Source organism: Bos indicus, chromosome 3 (assembly GCF_029378745.1).
Source record: "Bos indicus isolate NIAB-ARS_2022 breed Sahiwal x Tharparkar chromosome 3, NIAB-ARS_B.indTharparkar_mat_pri_1.0, whole genome shotgun sequence".
Taxonomy (NCBI): domain Eukaryota; kingdom Metazoa; phylum Chordata; class Mammalia; order Artiodactyla; family Bovidae; genus Bos; species Bos indicus.
Genome location: NC_091762.1, coordinates 31,080,440 through 31,105,171, shown reverse-complemented (window position 1 = coordinate 31,105,171; position 24,732 = coordinate 31,080,440). Strand labels below are relative to the sequence as shown.

The 24,732-nt window shown below is 38.7% G+C and overlaps 2 protein-coding genes across 25 annotated transcripts in view; one reads left to right on the top strand and one right to left on the bottom strand.

The window, feature by feature from the left end:
* ST7L (suppression of tumorigenicity 7 like) overlaps positions 1 to 19,124 on the bottom strand; it is a 147,409-nt gene extending 128,285 nt beyond the window's left edge. For 2 of the 24 annotated variants that reach the window (XR_011565750.1, XM_019956814.2), the window contains exons 1-6: positions 18,150 to 18,618; positions 17,517 to 17,564; positions 16,438 to 16,520; positions 13,219 to 13,381; positions 7,881 to 7,935; positions 4,558 to 4,673 (exon numbers count right to left, since the gene is read on the bottom strand). Coding sequence is in view for 23 of the 24 variants with exons in the window: in XM_019956814.2 (XP_019812373.1) it covers positions 4,558 to 4,673; positions 7,881 to 7,935; positions 13,219 to 13,381; positions 16,438 to 16,520; positions 17,517 to 17,564; positions 18,150 to 18,354 (670 nt within the window). In the remaining variant the exon portion in view is untranslated. The other 22 variants (XM_019956813.2, XM_019956812.2, XM_070785907.1 and 19 more) reach the window with 21 other exon arrangements.
* Positions 19,032 to 24,732, top strand: part of CAPZA1 (capping actin protein of muscle Z-line subunit alpha 1) — a 44,313-nt gene continuing 38,612 nt past the window's right edge. Inside the window, exon 1 of the mRNA XM_019956827.2 lies at positions 19,032 to 19,163. Within this exon, the coding sequence (XP_019812386.1) occupies positions 19,125 to 19,163 (39 nt within the window). The 5' untranslated portion in view covers positions 19,032 to 19,124. The remainder of the gene's footprint in view (positions 19,164 to 24,732) is intronic.

Below are 24,732 nucleotides of genomic sequence, written 5' to 3'. Positions count from 1 at the left end.
GAGAAATCTGTATGCAAGTCAGGAAGCAACAGTTAGAATGGGACATGAAACAACAGACTGGATCCAAATTGGGAAAGGAGTATGTCAATACTGTATATCATCACCCTGCTTATTTAACTTGTATGCAGAGTACGTCATGAAAAACGCTGGACTGGATGAAGCACAAGCTGGAATCAAGACTGCTGGGAGAAATATCAATAACCTCAGATATGTAGATGACACCACCCTTATGGCAGAAAGTGAAGAAAGACTAAAGAGCCTCTTGATGAAAGTTAAAGAGGAAATTGAAAAAGTTGGCTTAAAGCTCAATATTCAGAAAACTAAGATCACGGCATCTGGTCCCATCACTTCATGGCAAATAGATGGGGAAACAATGGAAATAGTGGCAGACTTTATTTTTGGGGGCTCCAAAATCACTGCAGATGGTGATTTCAGCCATGAAATTAAAAGACGCTTACTCCTTGGAAGGAAAGTTATGACCAACCTAGACAGCATATTAAAAAGCAGAGACATTATTTTGCTAACAAAGGTCCATCTAGTCAAGGCTATGGTTTTTCCAGTAGTCATGTATGGATGTGTGAGTTGGACTATAAAGAAAGCTGAGTGCCAAAGAATTGATGCTTTTGAACTGTGGTATTGGAGAAAACTCTTGAGAGTCCCTTGGACTGCAAGGAGATCCAACCAGTTCATCCTAAAGGAAATCAGTTCTGAATATTCATTGGAAGATCTGATGTTGAAGCTGAAACTCTAATACTTTGGCCATCAGATGCTAAGAGATGACTCATTTGAAAAGACTCTGATGCTGGGAAAGATTGAAGGCAGGAGGAGAAGGGGACAACAGAGGATGAGATGGTTGGATGGCATCATCAACTCAATGGACATGAGTTTGAGTAAACTCCAGGAGTTGGTGATGGATAGGGAGGCCTGGCATGCTACAGTCCATGAGGTCACAAAGAGTTGGACACAACTGAGTGACTGAACTTAACTGAACTGAGTAGTCCTACCACAGAGCCTGTAGACTCCAGGAATTGGTTGCCTCAGGCCAAACAACTAACAGGGAGTGAGCAGCTCCTTATTGCAAAATTCAGGCTTATATTGAAGAAAATAGGGAAAACCACTAGGCCATTCAGGTATGACCTAAATCAAATCCCTTATGATTATACACTGCTGTCATGTCTGACTCTTTGCTACCTCATGGACTGTAGCTTGCCAGTATCCTACCAGCAGAAAATTGGATTAAAGATTTACTGAGCATGGCCCTGCCCACTAGAGAAAGACCCAGTTTCCCCACAGCCAGTCCCTCCCATCAGGAAGCTTGCACAAGCCTCCTGTCTTCAGCCATCAGAGGGCAGACAGAAGAAACAAGAACTATAATCCTATAGTCTCAAAAATAAAAACCACAATCACAGAAAGCTAACCAAAACGATCACATGGATTCACAGCCTTGTATAACTCAATAAAGCTATGATCCATGCCATGCAAGGCCACCCAAGATAAACAGGTGATAGTGGAGAGTTCTGACAAAATGTGGTCCACTGGAGAAGGGAATGGCAAACTACTTCAGCATTCTTGCATTGAGAATCCCATGAACATCATGAAAAGGCAAAAAGATATGACAGCAAAAGATGAGCCCCGCAGGTCGACAGGTGTCCAATATACTACTGGGGAAGAGCAGAATACCAGCTCCAGAAAGAATGAAGAGACTGGGCCAAAGTGGAAATGACACTGAGTTATGGATGTGTCTGGTGGTGAAAGTAAAGTCTGATGCTATAAAGAACAATATCACATAGGAGCCTGGAAGATTAGGTTCATGAATCAAGGTAAATGAGACATGGTCAAGAAGGAAATGGCAAAGTGAACATCGACATCTTAGGGATCAGTGAACTAAAATGGACAAGAATGGGTAAATTTAATTCAGATGACCATTATATCTACTACTCTGGGAAAGAACCCCTTAGAAGAAATGGAGTAGCCCTCATAATCAACAAGAGTCCAAAATGCTGTATTTGGGTGCAATCTCAAAAATGACAGAATGATCTTGGTTCATTTCCAAGGCAAACCACTCCACATCACAGTAATCCAAGTCTATGCCTCAACCACTAAAGATGAAGAAGCTGAAATTGACTGGTTCTATGAAGACCTATAAGACCTTCTAGAACTAACACCAAAAAAAATAAATAAATAAACAGACATCCTTTTCATTATATGGGATTGGAATACAAATGTAGAAAGTCAAGAGATATCTGGAGTGACTGGCAAGTTTGGTCTAGAGTATAAAATGAAGCAGAGCAAAGGCTAACAGAGTTTTGTCAAGAGAATGCACTGTCATAGCAAGCAGTCTTTCAACAACACAAAAAACAACTCTACACGTGGCATCACCAGAGGGTCAACACTGAAATCAGATTGATTATATTCTTTGCAACCAAAGATGAAGAAGCTCTATACAGTCAGCAAAAACAAGACCTGGAGCTAACTGTGGTTCAGATCATCAGCTCCTTACTGAAAAATTCAGGCTTAAATTGAATAAAATAGGGAAACTACTAGGCCATTCAGATTATGATTAGACAGTGCTCAGTCGTGTCTGACTCTTTGCTACCTCATAGACTGTATGTAGTCTTCCAGGCTCCTCTGTTCATGGGATCTTCCAGGTAAGAATACTGGACTGGATTGCCATTTCCTTCTCCACCTGGATCTTCCCAACCCTGGTGTCAAACCCGGGTCTTCTGTGTCTACTGCATTGCAGATGGATACTTTACCTCTGAGCCACAGGGGAAGCCCCCGTGAAAGTGACAAACAGAGTCAAGGGATTAGATCTGGTAGACAAGAGTACCTGAAGAACTACAGACAGAGGTTCATAACACTGTACAGGGCATGGTGACCAAAACCAACCCCAAGAAAAAGAAATGCAAAAAGGCAAAGTGGTTGTCTGATGAAGCCTTACAAATATGAGGCCTTACAAATAGCCAAGAAAAAGAAGAAAAGTGGAAAGAGAAAAGAGAAAAGGAAGTGGAAAAGTAGAAAAGAGAAAAGGAAAGATATATCCAACTGAATGCAGAGTTCCAGAGAATAGCGAGGAGAGATGAGAAAGCCTTAAGTGAACAACGCAAAGAAATAGAGGAAAATAATAGGATGGGAAAGACTAAAGATCTTTTCATGAAAATTGGAGATAGCAAGGGAACATTTCATGCAAAGATAAGCACAATAAAAGGCAGAAGAGATAAAGAAGAAGTGGCAAGATCTTAATGACCCAGATAACCACGATGGTGTGGTCACTCACCTAGAGCCAGACATTCTGGAGTGTGAAAGTGCCAACTCACTGGAAAAGACCCTGAAGCTGGGAAAGATTCAGGGCAAGAAGAGAAGGGGGCAACAAAGAATAAAATGGTTGGACAGCATCACTGACTCAATGGATGTAGTTTGAACAAACTCCAGAAGATAGTAAAAGATGGGGAAGCCTGGCCTGGTGCAGTTCATGGAGTCACAAAGAGTTGGACATGACTTAGCAACTGAACAACATAAAGTGATTGGGATGATTAAATTAGTATCTTTATATAAATTGCTTAGAACAGTGCTTCATATATAATAAGTATTATACAATTGTTAGCTATTATCAATGAAACTGCTTAAGACATCTGCAACATCAAAGCTATTCAATCATTTATAATTCCATCAAAGAATAAATATTAATATTTACAGTATACCAGGCAGTGTGTTAGATGATAAGGATTCAAAGATGACAAGTATAGTCTCTTATTTCCAAAGTTTCATACATTATTAGGGAGGACAAACATTAAAGCAACATCATAATATTAACAAATAAGTGTTCACAGTTGAATAAACTAACTAAAATTATTATACTGAGGTTTGGACTAAGTACTGTTGAACTGCAGAGAAGATCAGAGAAGGCTTCCCAAAGAATAATACTTTTAATTTTGAAGGATAAAAGTAGAAGCATAGATAAGGTGGAAAAGGGCAAAATAGTTGTGATAAAGATCCCTGTCAATCAGTCGGACACAATTCAGCAACAAAACAACAACTTTAAGCCAAATATTTAAGAGTCTCCATACTCACTTCTACAGAAAAGATTAGAGAGAACTAAACTCAGACACTTCTATGATCTTCCACAACTTTACAGTGTTTCTCTGAATTATGACTAGAATAAAATATACCCAATTTTTCTCCGCATGCTGTGCCCCAATGTTTAACTCTGCCTTACTCTTTTTTTTTTTTAAATGTATGATTTCAGGTGTTAATTTCCCCAACCAAAACTGGGTACACTATTCTCTGCATAAGCCATTGTTGGATTTGATCTGAAAGGTTTTTTAAGTTGTAAAAGAAGCAACTAATTTGTATAAAATAATTTAAATTCTGTATAAGACAAGAGACTATAATAATAACCTAGTTTACAATCATAATTAGTTTCAATTTATTCTGGGTTTCTTATCAATGATACAAACGACTCCAAGCCAAATAACTCTGTATAATAAATTACACTAAAAAACTTTGAAAATAATTTTAATGACTACTATTCACCCCAAGAACAGATATGACACATACCTGTATCTGAAGGACGTAAAAAGTCTGTGTCACAGGTGAAAAAGGTCTGATGGTCCTGAGCTGACAAATTCATGTCATAGTATGTAAGTGGCTCTTTACCAGTCACCCAAGTGTATCTTTACCAAAATACAAGAAAATATGTAAATTGAACGTGAGAGAGCATCAATCAGCTATAATAGACACTACTTAAAATTCAAAATTTACTACTACAAATTTTATTTAAGGACATTTCAAAAGCTTATTGTAATCAATAAAACAAAAGAGATAACCTACACAAACTACTTAGAGTACAATAATAAAACATCTAAAACCAAAAGGGAAAAGGCTAGATTATTCAACAAACAGTGCTTCAAAATTGAATCTGAATGGATAAAACAATTTGACTGAAATATATACCTCATTAAGTATACTTAAATTCTCAGTGAATTAGAATTAAATATGAAAAGTAAAACTACAAAGAAGCTAGAAGAAAACACCCTAAAACCCTCAGGAATTAATAGCAGATAACAAGCTGGCTAATAAATTAAAATAACTCATTTTTACTTTTCACCTATAAAATTGGCAAATATATGTCATCAAGAGTGAAGTGGGATATCGATTCACACATATTCCTGTTATAAATTGGTATTTACATTTCTCTTCCCAGAAATCAATTATGAAGTATCAAGAGTCTTAGCGCCACAACTACTGAAGCCTGCATGCCTAGCGCCTATGCTCCACAACAAGAGAAGCTACAGCGATGAACAGCCTGTGCGCCGCAAGGAAGAGTAGCCCCCACTTCCCACAATTAGCCTGGATGCAGCTATGAAGACTCAGCGTAAGCAAAACTTAATTAATTAATTATTTTCAAAAGAGGCTTAAAAATATTCACATCTAGTTAGAGGATTGGCAAATGGAATTCCATTTTACCACTCTACTTTTGCTTATTTTTGAAATTTTTCAACATTAAAAGAAGAAAAAATTCAAAGGGAAGAAAAAAAACTGTTCACACCTTTTGACTCAGTAATCCTAGTGCTACAAATCTACCCTAAGAAAATAATCATATATGTGAATAAATATTTATATATAAAAATATCCTTCTAGAGTAATTGTTAACAGTGAACTATAATCTGTAAGTTATATATGGTACCTCTACAATAAAATATAGTACAACTGTTAAAATTCACGTTTTGAAGAAATTCTGTGGGAAATTCACATATGGTGAATTTCATATATTATGATGTTCAAGTTTTGTTTCTATATACACATATATAGAAGAGAGTCTTGATGGAAACACTAGTAGCAGTTGTCTCTTCATGGTAGAAAAAGGTGATTTTTTTTTTTACTTTCTTTCTATACATCTCTTTATTTTCCAACTTTCTATGAATAGGTATGTATTTTGCAATCAGAAAAGGCATTTTAAAAGCACATTATATATATATGATCAAAGATTTTTAAGTTATTTAATAAGTTGTCTTGCTATTTAAAGTTTTTAGCTATTTTGCGAGAAATTATCATGAAGAAAAAAGAAAAAGCAAACACTTGTTCACTTAGCAAAGTTTGGTACACATTCTAAAATCATAAAAAAATTTAACAATCTATATTAATCCCAAAATGATTTGAAGCAGTTAAAAAAATATATGTATAGTATCAATAACTTAGGGCTTCCCTGGTGGCTCAGCAGTACAGAATCCACTTGTAGTGCAGGATATGTGGATTCAATCCCTGGGTCAGGAAGATCCCCTGGAGAAGGAAATGGCAACCCACTCCAGAATTCTTCCCTGGGAAATCTCAGGGACAGAGGAGCCTAGCAGGCTACAGTCGACGGGGGTCACAAAAATCAAACACAACTTAGCAACTACACAACAAAACAACAAATCAATAACCTAAATTAGAAGCAAATTTTAAAAGACTCAATAAAGTAAAACAAGGATTGAGCCATAAAATGGCCCACAGCAAAGAGTTCTATAAATTTGCTAAAGGTGGGCTATAATACAAGTCTAAGCTTCCCAGAACCACACAATAATTACCAATGCATTTTATACTTTCCCATTAAGAAAGAAGCATTAAGAGTTCAAAAAGAAGCATTAAGAATTCCTTATCCTGGGCTTCCCTGATGGCTCACTGGTCAAGAATCTGCCTGCCAATGTAGGCATGGGTTCAATCCCTGACCTGGGAAGATCCCGCAGGCCACAGAGCAACAAAGCCTATGCACCACAACAGTTGAGCCTTTGTTCTAGATCCCAGGAACCACAACTACTGAGCCCATGTGCCACAATTACTGAAGCTTGTGCACCTAGAGCCTGTGTTCCACAAGAGAAGCCATGACAATGAGAAGCCAGCACACCACAACTAGAGAAAAGCCCACGCAGCAACAAAGATCCAGCATAGCCAAAAGTAAATAAATAAGTAAAATTATAAAAAAGAGTTCCTTATACTAAGATAAGAAATTTCTCTTTAAGATTTTCATGAAGTAGATACTAGATAACAAGAATAATAGCCTAAAAGGTTTTTAATAAACACAGTGAGAAGTTCAAGGACCTGTTTCTTGCAAAATCCCTTAATATAGGCTAATTACATCTATCAGAAAAGGCTAGCTTTGACTTCCCAGGATGTGACTGTTCTACACTATCAACTACTTATGCACAGGGATTACTGCTTAATCATTTTGCATCCCCGTCATTTTGTACAACGTCCACATACAGTAGACATAAACTATTTCTTGTTCAATGAATTAAATGACATACCCCATGCTATTCCCAGGTAAAACACAGCCCCTTTCCAAACAAATAAATTTATCTTTTGTCATAAGTTTCAAAAGTTTTCTCATTTAGAGTAAAAACCAGAAGAGCAATGGACACAATAGTGTAGCCAGGGAATGGCAATATAAAATACAATATAAAAATAGTATACCCTGTACTGTTGCACAAATGAAATTTATATTCACATTCAGATTGATATCTTCTAGTAAACTGTCAAATAACTGTCAAATTTGAAATTGAGCACATATGCACAGGAATATGCTGACATTTATAATTTTTCTTAACCTCATGAATTCTTTGAAAAGGCTTTCTGTCATAAACCAAGGACCAAATGTACACTTATTATATATCACAAACATGGCTTGAAGCAATGTTTCTCATGAAAAAAGTAAACATATTCAAGATGCAGAAAATTAAACTCTGGGCTAATCATTTTACCTTATGATATATCCGTAACTCCAACTAGAAGAGCTATGATAATCTGTAATCTGTAATTATGATATATCTGTAAAAATAAATGTTTCCATAATACTTTTACTCTAAAACCAATGCCATAATTATACTGAAAGCAAAATGTAATACCTCCTATATTCTGCTCCTCTGAAAAGATTTAGAGGATTTCTCCATACTTTACATTCTAAAAAAAACAAAGAGAAAAAGGGGGAAATTAAGACAGTTTAATCTAATGTAGTTAAATACTAATTTAGCCAACATGGTAAGCATAATGCTGGCCACGTATAACACAAAGATGAATAAAGCATGTACCATCCCTGCTGTCATGCAGCATGTAATCAAATATAGTTATTCCCTTATTTCTGCCTCCGTAGCCTTTGGTCCACAATTCAAGTATAGCACTTACCATATTACAAAGTGACTATCTGTTTGGTTTTCAGGTTTCTCCCTTTAAAATATAAGCTTTTAAAACTTTGTTCATGTTTGTATTTCTAGAACCTACCACAGAATCTGAACTAACTTGTTTAACTGAATTACATGTGGCATGAGAATCAGTTATGTAAACTATCACCTAAACTGTATGCAAAGTGCTATGGTAGAGAGCTGTTCTGGTCTAAGAATAAAAAGGAAGTGATTAAGTTTGCTCTGGAGAAATAAGGGGAGACTTTGGAAAGGAGGTGACATTTAAATGTTGTTTTTGTTGTTGTTTAGTCATTCGATGGACGTGAGCCTGAGCAAGCTTCGGGAGTTGGTGATGGACAGGGAAGCCTGGCGTGCTGCAGTCCATGGGGTCGTAAAGAGTCAGACATGACTGAGCGACTGAACTGAACTGAGTCACTAAGTCATGTTGGACTCCTTGCAACCTCATGGACTGTAGTGCGCCAGGCTTTAAACTTGAATCCTTTAAACTTGAACCACTGTAAAAAATGAGTAGAAGGTTGCCAGATGAAGAACATTCTAAGAAGTAGTATTAGAAAATCACACAGCATAGTTCAATTAGAGTACATGGTGGAAGATTAAAGTACACGGTAGAAGGTGAGAGGGCTGCCGTGATGGCTCAGATGGTAAAGAACCTGCCTGCAATGTGGGAGACCTGAGTTCGATCCCTGGATTGGGAAGATGCCCTGGAGAAAAGAAAGCCAACCCACTTCGGTATTCTTGCCTGGAGAATTCCAGGGACAGAGAAGCCTGGCAGGCTATAGTACATGGGTTGCAAAGAGTCGGAGATGACTGAGTAACACCTAAGAAGGTGAGGAGAGATGTAAATGAGGCTACAGAACAGACTAGGGGAAACTGATGAAGGCGCTTATATACTACATAAAGAGCTTAGATATTGTTCTTAGTAAGAAGCCATCAAATGTTTATAAATAGAAAGATAACAAATATCAGGTCTCTGTTTAGATCAGCAGTTGTCAAAGTACCATGCATGGAACTGCAAACTAACAACACATTTCATAATAAATGAGAAGGCATTATTTGCCTTTTTAACTTTTTGAGTGAGTGAAGTCGCTCAGTCGTGTCCGACTCTTTGCGACCCCATGGACTATAGCCTACCAGGCTCCTCCGTCCATGGGATTTTCCAGGCGAGAATATTGGAGTGGGTTGCCATTTCCTTCTCCAGGAGATCTTCCCAACCCAGGGACTGAACCCAGGTCTCCTGCATTGTAGGTAGACGCTTTACCATCTGAGCCACCCTGAGAGTGAGGGCGTCCTTAAATTTTGTGCCCCAAGCATCTGACTTGCCTCACACTAGTGCAAGTCCTGCGAAGTTGGGCTGACGGTACAAAATCAATGGTTTGTAAAACTGCCAGTATTTTAAACTAGTAGTAATTGGTTCCTCACCCCTAATCTAGTAAACAGGCAAAAAAATATGAAAGTTGTCTTCAATATAAGCAATTGTTTTTTGAGCTGAACTAACTTTTTTTTCCGTGGAGTATCACTTTTATCTGAAAGAATCACCAAGAGACAACTTTATGATTATTCAGATAAATACCTAGCAGACATTTTTCTGAATGGTGAACAAAGTAGGTCTGCCAAATTCAAGGAAGAAAAAACAGTACTTGCTGCTGATGATAAAATTTGAACTTTCAAGTACACATTGGAATTTTGAAAAACTTGTATTAGTTACCATGAACTTGACAATTTCCCAATACTTAAAGGCTTTTCTGTGAAATTAGTGGTGATATTAATAAATCTCATTTTTAAAAACTAACAATGTATCAATATTTGGAAGACAAACATAACTCAGGGAATGAGTATTTTCTAAATGAACAATGAAAGACCCATTCAAAATGGGACACCAAGGGATTTTAATGTAACAGAACACGAAGAGCTAATTGGTATAGCATCAGATTCCATACTCCAACTAAACTTTAAGAAAGTATCTCTCAGTAAATTTTGCTGTTGTATTAAAAAAGAATATCCACAACTTTCTGAAAAGGTTATTAAACTATTCTTCCCTTTTCCAACTATGCATCTGTGTGAGAACAGATTTTCTTCATAGATGTCAACCAAAACAACATTTCACAACAGGCAATGCCAGAAGCAGATATAAGAATAAGCTATTTTTTTTTAAGCTAGATAATAAAGAGATTTAAGTGAATGTAAAGCAATGGCAGTCTTCTGATTAAAATTTCCTATTTGGGGAAATATAATTATTTTTCATGATATGTGTATTAGCTCAGGTTGCCCTAACTAAATACCATAGGTTGGGTATAATTATATTAGAGGTTAGAACTTCAACACATGAATTTGAGGTGGGAGAGAGACACAGTTCAGTTCATAGAAATATGTTAACATGCAATGGGTTTCTGTTATTTTTAAAATAATTAATAAGTACTGTTAAAATTTGTTTCAATTTCTAATATGGTAAATACTGGGCATATAATCACTATTTAAACAAAAGCTCTGTGAGGTACTCAGTCATTTTGAAGAGTATAAAGATTCCTGGTTTGAGAACCACTTTCTTATAGTAAGGGGAGAGAATGTGCTAAAAGGAGAAGTATCATAGGCATGGAAACTAGTTAGGATGCACAGCAATAATCCAGGAAAGAGATATCTAAGGCCCAGATACGGGGCAATGAATGCTGAACTAAAAGAAGGTAGAACAGAGTCAAGGTAATTTTTGAGGGGAAAACAATGAGGGTCAATAGTCTGGAGAAGAAAGGGGAAATAAAAGAGCTATTATCTAAAACAATTCAAAGGTTTCTCTTATGGAAATTAATAGATTTTAGGATTGTGGAGAGTATCTATTGAAAGAAAATTAGCAGCTTCACTTTGGACTGTAAGCTTAGGATTGCTGAGGGACATCAAAGGTGAAGATTTCTAGCAGAGTTAGAAATGTGAAAGTGAAAGTGAAGTCGCTCAGTCGTGTCCAACTCTTTGCAACCCCGTGGACTGTAGCCCACCAGGCTCCTCCATCCACGGGATTCTCCAGGCAAGAATACTGGAGTGGGTTGCCATTTCCTTCTCCAGGGGATCTTCCTGACTCAGGGATTGAACCCAGGTCTCCCGCATTGCAGGCAGAGGCCTTAACCTCTGAGCCACCAGGGAAGAGATCTTGAGGGCAGAAATTTAAAATTGGCTCTCCCAATATATATGTCTATGGAAGACAATATTATAGAATAAGATGCAGATACCCAGGGAGAGAAAGTGGAACCAAAGAACTTTGACTCAGTCTCACAATAGGGTGTAAGATCGTATAATGAATGCATTATTGTTATAATTATTTACAACTGGACTATGAGCTTCCTTATGACAGATCTATGTCATATTCATTTTAACATGCCTTATTCTTGAGAGCTTGTTTGGAGGTTCTAGCAGGGGAGCGCAGCTACTCATATATCCTTGACCAAAGACCAGTCCTCCTCTCTCAGGGATGGTCATACTATTCCACCGAGCACGCAGCTTTGGGAGGAATGCACATGGAGCAGTGAGGGAGGAAGGGGACACCTGCCTAGCCAGCCAGATAAGCTGAATCAACCCTGGTGACCAATGGGGTGACAGATGTCGCAACCAGATCACCCTCACATCCAAAATGCCTTATTCTTAAGAGTTCTATAATTATTTTATGAAAGGGGAGAAAGGAGAAGAGGAAAGAAAATTACCAGTATTCCTTCCCGTACTTCCTGAATGGCTGTCAACCCCATCCCTACTAATCCTGGTCAACTCCCACTCACACTTTATGGCTCAGTTTAAATGGTTCTTTCTCCGAAAAACTTCCCTGACCACACATAAAAAGTGCCATCAATTTCACTCAGGTAGTATTTTTCTACTAAACTAATATAAACTTCATGTTTGGTTTACTGAACAAATGAGACATTATGGCATTCTACAGAATTAACTCATTTGTATTATTACCATATGATTTTAACCTACACCAAATGAAAGTGAAAGTGAAGTCACTCAGTCCTGTCCAACTCTTTGAGACTCCATGGACTGTAGCCTACCAGGCTCCTCTGTCCATGGGATTTTCATACCAAATGAAAGGAACAATAATCCAAAAATGTCACTTCTATTTGGCTTCAAAGATTTTATTTTCCTAATTGTATAATTACTAGATACATATATAAGAATGGTCTACAATTTAAGTATGACAAAATAATATTCATACATTGATAATAGATTTTGATGTCTTTGTAAATATACTGACAAGAAAAAATATTTTTCCTAACTTCGCTCTCTTGGCTGCTGTTGCTGCTAAGTCACTTTAGTCGTGTCTGACTCTGTGCAACCCCACAGACGGCAGCCCACCAGGCTCCTCTGTCCCTGGGATTCTCCAGGCAAGAATACTGGAGTGGGTTGCCATTTCCTTCTCCAATGCATGAAAGTGAAAAGTGAAAGGGAAGTGGCTCAGTCATGCCTGACTCTTCGCGACCCCATGGACTGCAGCCTACCAGGCTCCTCTGTCCATGGGATTTTCCAGGCAAGAGTACTAGAGTAGGGTGCCAACTGCCTGCTCTCTTGGCAGAGATGGCTAATTGTCTCTGTTCTCTCCTTTATCAGCAATAAGATCCCCTTATCACCTGGGCACATGTACATTGAGAAAATGATTACAATTTCTAACCTCCCTTATACCTAGTTCTAGCCATTTGATAAAGATCTGACCAGTAGAAAGTAAGTCAAAATAGTATGTAACACTTCTGGGAAGAATCCTTGGCTGCTATGGGGAAAGTGTCTTTCTCCTGGCCTGTTCTCCTTCCTCCTGACTAGAATGTGGACATGATGGCTGAAGCCAGAGTGACTGTCTGGGAACACAAGGAAAAACTGCACAGGAGATGGCAGGCTAATAAAACAGAAGGAGTCCAAAAAAAAATAGGAGTCTAGGTCTCTGATGATCATTGCTCTCCATATCAGCCATTAAACCTATATTTAAAGGAAAGACAAACTTCTATTGTTAAATGTTTTCTATCTGCCACGGTCAAACACAATCTTAACTATACAGCTCTGAAAACACATTTCATTTCACCTGACAAATTCTGCCTGCTGGTTTCGCTCTCTCTGTTGTTGGAAGGAGAACCTGGCTCTGAAATGCTGCTTTCTGTTCCTCCCATCAATGGTCGCAAATGGCTTACAGAAACTTGCTCAATAAAAGATGTGCCATGCTTATGAAAGTACCACCATTCAAATATCTGTGACAAAGAGAAAATATCTTTCATTTAAAACAGAACTGATCAGCAGATATGAGCTCAAGTCAAAACATTCTCTCAAGACGTTCCTGTTTAATTCAGTCTTTTAAATGTACTTTCCTTCCAAAAAACAAACCAAACACAAGATTCCCTGATAACACATACCAAGCCGAGGTAAAATGCCTTTTTGTAGCTTTTTTTTTTCTTTTTATAGCTTTGTCATACAATTCAGACAAGCTTAGGCAACACTAGAAGAAATGTCTGTAAATAAAGCATTTAAAAAATAATAAGTGTCTAAGCTATTAATAATATGTTACAATGTCATTTTAGTCTATCTGTAGCACAATTAAAAGAAAAATAATTTTGAAACAACTAATATGATGTGCTTAACCACTAGACTAGGGTTAGAATTCCCACAGTGACTCCCAATTCAGCCATACTTTAGCTGTGTGTTTTGTATAAGTCACTTATATTCTCAGAGCCTCAACGTCCTATCCAGCAAATATGGTTAACAAGAATTAGAAGTTCTTCTGAACAATAAAATACTAATCCAGTATTTGGCAGTACTATTAATGTAGGTTAAGAGTCAAGTTGCTTCCCATATTGAACTATTTAAAAATCAGGATATTCCTTTCTTTCTGTTTCCACAGTTTATCGCTATTATAAGAGGAAATCTAAAGCAGCTCTCTGTGTTGAATTAGCAGAGTGTTTCATATTTGGATACTCCAGCCTTTTCAACTCCCTTTGCTGGCTTCTTTGGGTGTGAGCTTTAAACGACATGTCCAGAGGGAATTTTTCCTGATTCCACAGAATGGAAAACTATTTTATGTGCTCCCATAGGCTCTTTTTTTCCTTTCAGAGTAATCTTTGTACTCGTAATAACTAAACAACTGGCTTTGCTGCTATTCTTCAAGCTCCCAAGCACACCTCTTCAGGTAGAAATAACACAGCACAACTAGCTTCCTCATTTCAGGTGGTAAAAGAAATTATAAATAAACTTTGCTAATAAAAACTCATCAATATTTCAAGGGTAATGACACAGTTCAACCTTTAAAATGTTACTTGAATTCCTAATTTTTATAAATTTAAAACTCTGATTTGAAAAAAGTAACAAATTTTAAAAATTGTTTTACATATTATATGTTATGAATCAATATTATATATATGTGTGTGTGTGTGTCTAAGTTTTCTCCCCTCCTTATAAATGAGAAAATTAGGACTCAATTCATGTTACTTGCCCAAATGGCAGAGTCAAGATTCAAAACTACATCTGCTGGTTCCAAGATCAGTGCTTTTTCCACTATATCAGCTGTTTAAAGATATTTTATCTCCTTTATTTAGATTTTTATCAGTTCAGTTCAGTCGCTCAGTCATGTCCCACTCTTTGTGATCCCATGGACTCCAGCATGCCAGGCCTCCCTGTCCATCACAAACTTCAGGGTTTACTCAAACTCATGTACATTGAGTCGGTGATGTCATCCAACCATCTCATCCTCGGTTGTCCCCTTCTCCTCCCGCCTTCAATCTTTCCTAGCATCAGGGTCTTTTCAAATGAGTCAGTTCTTTCCATCAGGTGGCCAAAGTACTGGAGTTTCAGCTTCAACATCAGTCCTTCCAAAGAATATTCAGGACTGATTTCTTTTAGGATGGACTGGTTAGATCTCCTTGCAGTCTATTCTATGGCAAAATATGCTAAATTATGAAAAGGATTTATAAATCAATAAATTTGAGGCTTTTAGAAACAGAGTTTTCATCCAGATTTCCTCAACAATTTTTTTTAAGTCAAGAGAAAAGTCTCTTTTTCATCTTTAACAAAATGGTAGTGTCCCTATAGAAAAAAAAAAAACAACTCCAATACAAATGCTATTATTTTTACATTTCTACTATAGTTACAGAGCACCACCTAGAGATGAGAAAAAATTCAGAAAAATTGCATTCACCATGCATGCCATAATACTTCTTAAGATTTTTATCTGTAGCAGTATTTTTCCAAAGTTGTTACTAGGAAACACTAGCTCCTAAGGATATTAATAAAGATTACAAAATTTTTAAAAATCTTTTTAAATTAAAAATGACAGCATGGTTAAGTAAAGCAAGAGAAAGCTGAATTAAACAGGTTTTTATGTAACTTCTTAGAATAACATGGCCAAAATTCATCAAGTGCTACTATGTTGTTACAAGTTTTCACACACATTATCTCATTTAATCCTCATAACAATGAAACTGATACTATTTTTTATTTTTTTTTGCCAAGTCAGGCAGCTCATGGGATCTTAAGGTTCTGGACCAGGGATCCAACCCGGCCTTCAGCAGTCAAACCTGGAAGCCCTAAACCAATGGACCACAAGGGAATTCCCAAGTTGATACTACTATAATCCCCAATGTATAGATGAGGAAATTGGAGCTTTAGAAAAGTTAATTCACTTGCTCAAGAAGTCACACAACTAAAGTGATGGTTAGTCTAGTTTCCAAACTCTACTCTTAAACACTCTAGAGAGGTAAAACACTCTAGGCAGGTAGACTATAAGCCCAGTTCAAGACACATAAATTTTTAGTCTGCTCAATGTTGCCAGTATTAAAGTACTGGAAGACTTAAGATAAAAACTTTATATTCAGGTTTTCTTGAAATCATTTGAAAAAACTGAAAGTTCTAGTAATACGGTCTGCAAATCTACATGGCAACAATTATCTTTAGCCTTTTCTAGAAGGAACATAGCCTTTTCTAGAAGGAATATGTACTGTCCAGATTAGAGTCTTCAAAGTAAATAAAAATTTTACTTTTTACACTCTGCCCATTTTACTCATTTTTGTTACTAAGCCAAGTTTCCGAGCATTTACCTGGGGAATTCACCTCCCACTAGACTCCCCACAACATACAGTCTTTTATATGCAAATGAATACTACCAATCTCTAAAAGTAGAGAGGAAGTTGCAGCGTTTTTTATAATGCTTTTTCACATTTTAAGAATGCTAATCTATAAGTACTTATAATTATAACCACTTAAAGAGATTTGATTTTTAGATAAACACCAAAGCATGAAGGAAATGGAAACTACTTACAAATATTAGTCCTGATATCAAAGAAGATGTCCCTGTAAGTGCCACATAGAATTTGGGTGTCAATGAATTTAAAAATACTGTCACTGAAAAAAAAAAAAAAAGTCAAAGTTTAAAAGTACTGAAGTTACAAATATGTAGGTGTCTTTATGAGTTGAGGAACATACATAGATTAATATCTAGTATGAGATTCATTTGAGAAAGCTGTCATTTTTTAAAAAGCTACTTTGCATTCTCATTGTATCGTATCTTAAAAATGCCTTCCCACATGTAAGGAGATCATTTAGCTTGCTGTTGAGAATAAAACCAAGAACATCATAATTTAGACAAGACCTTTTGCAGTTGCACCACATATATTACAAAGGAGGATTAAAACGATTTCCTAATTATTTTGGTGAGATTCAAATCAGTGTTTCAAATTAGAGGGAAGGAAATAGTGTAGTATTTGACAAGTCACCAGGAGAGGCAAAACAGCCCAAAGAGAAACTAAGCAAAGCAAACCAAGTGCTTCCTATATCTGATTCACTGAAAACCTGGACCAGACTCTTCACTTCAAATAATAATCTCATAAATACTTTGGGTTTTAGAAAGAAATAAAAATCTGTAAAGTCACTGACTCTCATCTGAATGGCATATCTAATTAATATGTAGAAAAAAAAAAAGATAAACTCAATGAGTAACATTTCACTGAGCGTACAAACCACTAGTGAGCACTTCATTAACCTGTAACAGAAACACCAAATTAGCTTTTTCAAACAGTCTAGGAAGGTCAATTTATCTAGCTTGTTTTAGTGTGTTAGTTGTATATGGATTTACATACTCGGTTCTTAAAAGGTCCAAAGTATTTCAGAACATTATCTCAGTCTTTCATATTATCTCACAGAATAGAAAACCGAACACTTGCCTTCTCTTTCTACAGAAAAATAAAACAGCACTGACAGTCAAAATCGTCACACAATAGAAATACTTCCATTTTAATTTGAGGTTGCCGATTTGTAATGACATAGTAAGAGGCCCTGGCTCCCATCCACTCTGACGCGGCTACAGCTAAAGAGTATTTGCAGAATCCAAGGGATCGTCACCTCTGAGATGTCTTAGATGTCTTTGGGTCTTCAGCCCACACAAGCTCTCTACGAATGTTGAAAGAAAGAACTAAGGAAAGTACCCACTACTGTTTGTCGCTCTCTTTCTCTTTACTTCCTGCATTGTTCTATTTTATTACTCAAGATAAAGTCTAAAACAGAGAACGGACAAAAATACAACGGAAACTATCTCTTGAGAAAGCTATTTTAAAACATGAGAATAGTTGGCTAAGATAGTGGTGTTTTCTCTTAGATGTTTTGTTGTCTGGGTGTGGGTTATCTCAGCTGAGTGGCGGGAGACTCAGAGGGTGTGCATCCAGGTCTGAAATTGCTCTAATCTGCCCTATCACCTGAAGCCTACAGCTTGTCAGGTGGTTTCTCCTAGGGCGCCAGAAAGCACACGATAGAGGGCGGATCTTAAGAGTTCCGGGAGGAGCCGGCGGCTGCAGCTCAAGTTTGACAATCAGCTGCGGCCTCAGAGAAAAAGAATCCACTCGGTCGCTTAAACTAACTCATTCTCCGAGGCCCTCCAGTGATAAGGAAATCTCTGCCCTTTGGCCTTTGCCCCCGACACCTTTAACAGCCCCCTACCCCGCACCGCCGCCCGTCCCCGGGGAGCTCTGGGCCTCTCACCCGCTGCTAAATTCTCACACAGCCTCAGCGGGACCCTCAGAGCGTAAAGCAGCCCCAGCCCCGCCACGAACCACAGTGAGGCCCCAGTGCCCGCCAGACCAGCCCGCAGCCGCTCCCTCCAGCCCAGCGACGGGCTTAAGCCGGGAGCAGAGGCAGGAGACGCCGCAGCAATCGCTGCTTCACCTAAGCCGTCACCGTCCGCCATCTTGCCGCTCCCGCTGGCGCCGGGAGTTGGGAGGGGAGAAGGGCAGGAAAGCGGGAGTCGGGAATCCTGGGATAGTGGCGGACCTAAAGTTGGCCTCCGTGAAAACTGATAGTCCCAGGGAACGGGGACGAAGATCTGAAAAGTGGAGGAGCGCCCCAGGACTGAGCTACCTATTCCTTCCGAGGGAGGGAAAGGGCGGATGGCGGCACCTATTTTGGAGGAACTGAACTGTGACCCCTGGAGTTAAGTGTTTTAGCCTCCAGACGAACGAGGGTCGCCTTCCACCCCATTCCTAGGGTTGAAAAAACCACCAACCGTTCCAGAGTCCGAGCAGCACTAAGCCCTTTGGGCTCGGCTGTCATGGAGAGCACTGATACTGGGAAAATCTACAGGTGTAGCGACAGCGATTTGGTCGGCTGGAGTTCGGGCGCCAATACCAGTCGAAACACTCTCCCAACGTCCCATAGATGAATAGGGAAATGGCTGCAGCTCTGGCGCCAATACCAGTCGAAACACGCTCCCAACGTCCCCAAAATAAGTGGGGAAATGAGTGTAGCTCAGTGAGAAAGATATTAGATTTAAAATTAAAGTTAGCCGACTCCGTGGGTGCCGGGGCCCGGAGCCATCACCCCCGTCCGTAACTGACATGGCGCTCTCGCGGTCGGCGTTTCCGGGCGGGTCCCTCGGACGGCCCTCGCTGTGATTCCATCACTCGGCTTTCTTCCCAGCCTCCCTCGCGCCAGGGCCGGGCTGGGCCAGAGCAGCCCAAGATGGCCGACTTCGAGGATCGGGTGTCGGATGAGGAGAAGGTAAGGGGTTCGCCTCTCTCTCTTGCCTCTTCCCGGGACAGGGTAGGGAGGCCCGACCTGACTGCGGTGGGAACCCCGGCAGTGCCCCCAGGAGAAGGAAGCTTCTCGGTCCGTGCCGGCGTACGCTCTCCGCAGTCGGGACGCTTCGCTGCCCTTTTAGGGGCTTTCCTCTGCCTCACGGTGGCCCCAGTTCCCCATTCCTCAACTCTTTTACTCCTGGGCCTGAGGCACAACCCAGTGGTCTTCCTGCGAGAGAAGAGACTTTCCGTTATTGAATTGTGACTGTGGACCCTTTTTGTATTTGAGAGAGGGCGATGGTGATGTCGCGACGAATCAAGAAGCAATTATTTTACCGCCTTTAGCTGTTGGGGCTCACCCCATCCCCCCATTTTTAGATATGATTGGGGCTAGTTTAGGGCGAGTCACTTCCTGGTCAGGGTGGCCTCTTAACTTCCCTTTTGCTCCTCCTTCCCCAGGAAGTGATCTTGCTGTCACGACTCCTCGACAGGGAGAGGTCTCTAATATCTTGGCCACCTATCCTCCTACACCTCTTTTTCCACATACTACCGGCTAAACTAACTCGCGGTAATAAATGTGTAAGCCTCAGAGACATTGGCCTCAGAATCTGAACACGCTTTTCTCTGTAACATTCCTTTGGTTGTATGTATACGGCCCCCGCAGTGACTCCGTCCCTTGCGTCTTTTGACGATAATTTTTGAAAATCAGTGTTCGATTTTTTTCTTAACAAGTTTAGCCAACGAATTCTTTCTTTTTTAACTCGAGAAAGGTTTTCTGTCGCACATAAACTTAATGTTAACACATGCAAGTCTGGACAAAGCTTCCTGCCTTTTTTCGTGCTCCACTGTGATGTCTTTGATTATAGTTGAACTTGTCAATGTGTAATTTGTATGCTTATTTCTTTAAAAGTGTCTTAAGAGAATATTCCACCTTAGGTGGAATAATTTTTTTCCTGACAACTGCAAACTTTTCATAACAGTTTGTCAGGCTTTTCAGTAAATAGGTTAAAGATTTTAGAACTTGTGAATATTACAGTGATTTCACAACATAATTCGTAGTAGGACAAGGCATTTCCCACAGTGACTCTTACAAAATGTATACCTCTGAATGGTCTGTAAATGTATCTGGGTTTTCTTGGACTGTTTATGATCCAAGAGTCCTCTGTATGGAATAACTTGATATATCATATACACCATGCCATTTTGAAATGCTGAAGAAAGCGCTGAACATTCACAAGCCATTGAACAACACTTAAGAATTAGATTTCCTCTTACTTGGAAATCGATTCTCATAAATGTAAGATTTAGCGGGGCAAGGGCATTTTATACTGTATGTGAACTTAACGCTAGAGAGAAAACTGTTAATATAATAAAGTGTTTATTCTAAAGGCAAAAAGTTATAATTCAGATGAAGTTAAATTACAGTGAAAATCATGGGATAGCAAAGCATTTGTTAGGCCAACTGATGATCCACTTAAGCAGAATTTCACTAGGAATTTAAGATGATAAACTTTGAAGTTTACCAGTGTTGGGTTTTTGTTTTTGACACAGGGTTAGAATGCCTTTTTAATTATACTTGGAGGAAAAATACATACTTCGAAGTGTAAATTAAGATGTCTCTGGATATTAACAGTGTTGAAATTAGTGACATTAAAAAAATAGCCTTGATTTTATAGCAGCAGATGGGTGACCAGTTTTCTCTTATCTCCCAGCATACTTCTTTTGTAGTTTAATTTTAATAATGACATAGCAAGCAAATCATAATTAGTAAGGTAAATCTACTGCCCAAAAAATGTTGATGAATTTTATATTCAGTAAACAGGTTTTAGATTAACTGCATTGTCTTCATTAGAGTAGATAACCAAGAATAGCTGATATAAAAAAAATCTCATGTAATAAATCCATATGACTGAGATTACTGAAATTTTGTTAGATTCTTTATTCCTAGAGATGAACCGATATGCATTTCTCTATTGTGGATCAGTAGGTGAAAATAAAGGGTTTTGACTTCAAATATTACTTCCATTTTCCTTCAGCTTTATACTTGACCTCTTTTCCTCCAGGCCTTTCAACTGAATTCAAGAACTGAAAAAGTATTTTCTTGAAAAGACTTGTTGGTATGACTACCTTAGCATTCATAAACAAGATGCTTGTTGTACAAAACTTTCACAACCAAGGCACTATTATTAAAAAGATATTTTCAGCCTTAGTTTGTATATTGATTCTTCCTTGAGGGTGCTGTAAAATTTTCATTTTTTTCTTTTATTAACTAAGATCTCAACTACATTTGATTTTATTTTTTGTAGCACACATGTGTCATGATGCCAAATATATTTTAATACTGCTTTTTATCTTTGTTATATTTTCTGAAAACAGTGAGCCCAAAGGTGAATTTGGTGGTGATGGCCTCTGATTTCCTTGCAAGTATTTCTGTAAAAGCTAGTAAAACCAACCATTATCATAACTAACTGCTGAAGTTTTTGTCACTTTATAAAGAGGAAGTTGGGTTTTTTAGCTTCTGCATTGTTACCTGAAATGGTCATGATGAGCTGCCTAAATAAAACAGGAAGTTGAAAGTGTAATAACTTGCAAAAATAAATACTTTTAGTTTTATTCTAGAATTCAGTTTCTGAGAATGAGCTCTACTCATCTAGTACTTAGAGTCTTCAGTTACATGGTTCCAAATGCTTTACAAGACCAAAATGAAAAGATGCCATAATTAGGAAATTTGGGTATGAGATAAACTACTTGTTTGGATTCTTTGCACTGACTGTTTCCTTTATTTCATGATTCAGCATTTTAAACACATAAATGCACACAGAATTTTAGGGTTGAAAAAAGTGCCACTGGTACATTTTTTTCTTCAACCTAACAAGTGTAATGTTTGTGTACAGCTTCAGAAGTACCATAACTGAAAATTGGATCTCTATGCTTTAAGTTTAGATAATACCGTCTTTAAGACACTTCTTGAGAAATGGGTTTATCAAAATTATATAGGAGAGATGTGGAAAATGTTGTAAATAGATGATGAAATTTGAAGGCTTTGTTAGAGATCATGAAGATACTTATACTTTTAAAGTGGATTTCCTTGATTATGTGATACCTCCTTAATTTACTAGGTGAGTTATTACTCTTTAGAGTAAAGTAAACCCTAAAGCTTAATGACTATGGCTATTTTGTAACAAGTTATTCATTAGAATTAATACTACTGTTTTTAAATCTTCTGTTGGCTTTGCTGAGTAGTATTCATATAATCTGTTACAAAATCTTGGACAGGAGCACAAAGCCTAAGCAGGTACAAACTCAGGCGCCCATTTTTAGTGAAGAGTGTAGGTTTATTATATTTCTTCAAGAACATCTAGCTATTTTATTAGGACCAGCCTTAAAGCTAAGCAAAGCATTTGTCAAAAAATTCAGACCCCAGGTTAGTCTGATTCAGAAGCCATGCTTTTCTCACTATACTATTTTTAACATATCCATGAATGAAAAAAAATCAGAGTAATTCATTTAATGAATTATATTAGATTCATTGCCGGGGCAGACGCTGTCCCTGAAAGGGCTGAGCCAGGTGTGGGAGGAGCGGCTGCCTCCTGGGCAAGGGCATGTGCGGAGACCCTGGGTGGAGCTTGGGACCCGGGTCCCTCAAGTCTGCTCTGCTGACTCTGTTGCACTCCTGTTCCTGGTGACCCTGGGAGGAGGCGCCCCGCAATGGGAGCTTTGCACTGAGCCCAGTGATGACAGCGGGGCCACAGTGGACCAAAATGTGGCAGGAGGCCCACATGAAGTTGGCGGGGTGGGGGAGGTGTGTGTTCTGGGTCTTTGTTGCAGCACATAGCCTTTTCTAGTTGTGGCACAGAGGCTTAGTTTTCCTGCAGCATGTGGGATCTTAGTTCCCCAACCAGGGATCAAACCTGAGTCCCCTGCTTTGGAAGGCAGATCCTTAACCACTGGACTACCAGGGAAGTCCCCTATTTAATGAACTATAAATGAGGTATTGTTGGGTAGTGGGAAAGAATAAGCCTCAGGATATTTGGTCTCTTCTTGCTGTGCTGTTAGCTACCAATGTGATTTTGGAAAAATCACTTCTCTCTGAGCCTTGAAAGTTTTCTTCTAAAATAGGTGGACCTTGAAAGTTTTCTTTTAATATAGGTAAGGGGAATTGGATCAAACTGACTGAACAAAGTTTAATGAACTTTTCAAACTCTTTAAATTAAAACAACAAACTCTGTTTTAAAAACTGAAATGTTAAAATGTTCCAGGAGTTTCTGTCATTATCTGCTTTGGCACATTTGCCCTGATAACGAAGCTGTGAAATCCTTGGTTACTGCAAGGATTTATCTAGTGCCTAGCAGAGCACCAGGTACATAGTATAGGCCCAAGCTATTGGCATGAAAGACACCAGTCAGTCACAGCTTCATTCATTTTTGTATTTCCCTGGCTCATGCTCCCTCATTCCCTTTCCCCAATTATTTCTGGTAATCTGTAGATATTTCTTGTGTTCAGGAACATGTCCACACTATGGGTGCCTCTTTGGGCATACATAATGCCTAAGCATCTACTGCAGTTACTCTGTCATGGTGCTCTGTCACGACACTGCTAAGAATCTTTGATCCCCTTGTGAGCATTTTCCTAGTAAATTCAATAAAATTTTGAAGCCATATTGCATATCAAAATTAGTATCTATACAGTTGTCCCTGGGTATTTGGGGGAGTGGTTTCAGGGGACCCCCCCGCCCATGCCAAAATCTGCAGATGTTCAAGTCCCTCATATAAGAGGTAGTAAGGTTCAGATCAGATCAGATCAGTCGCTCAGTCGTGTCCAACTCTTTGCGACCCCATGAATCGCAGCATGCCAGGCCTCCCTATCCATCACCAACTCCTGGAGTTCACTCAGACTCACGTCCATCGAGTCAGTGATGCCATCCAGCCATCTCATCCTCTGTCGTCCCCTCCTCCTCCTGCCCCCAATCCCTCCCAGCATCAGAGTCTTTTCCAATGAGTCAGCTCTTCGCATGAGGTGGCCAAAGTACTGGAGTTTCAGCTTTAGCATCATTCCTTCCAAAGAAATCCCAGGGCTGATGTCCTTCAGAATGGACTGGTTGGATCTCCTTGCAGTCCAAGGGACTCTCAAGAGTCTTCTCCAACACCACAGTTCAAAAGCATCAATTCTTCGGCACTCAGCTTTTTTCACAGTCCAACTCTCACATCCATACATGACCACAGAAAAAACCATAGCCTTGACTAGCTGGACCTTTGTTGGTAGTTCTCTGTTTCTGCACTCATGGGTACAGAGGGCTGACTATGTATACCTTGCAAAACTCCTAATAAAAGTTTTTCCTTCATAAGTCCTTTCCTTTAGAGCTCAGAAAAACACATAGAATCAGGTGTCATTACCCTTGTCTGTCTCAAGTGCACGAATTCCTTCATCTTTTTGCAAAAAAAAAAAAAAAAAAAGTCCTTATGTGGAGCAATTCCTGAAGGTAAAAACCTTGGATGGGGGAAACTAGTTATGATAATTTTTTGATAAGCCAGTTTTACTACTTGGGGATCTCT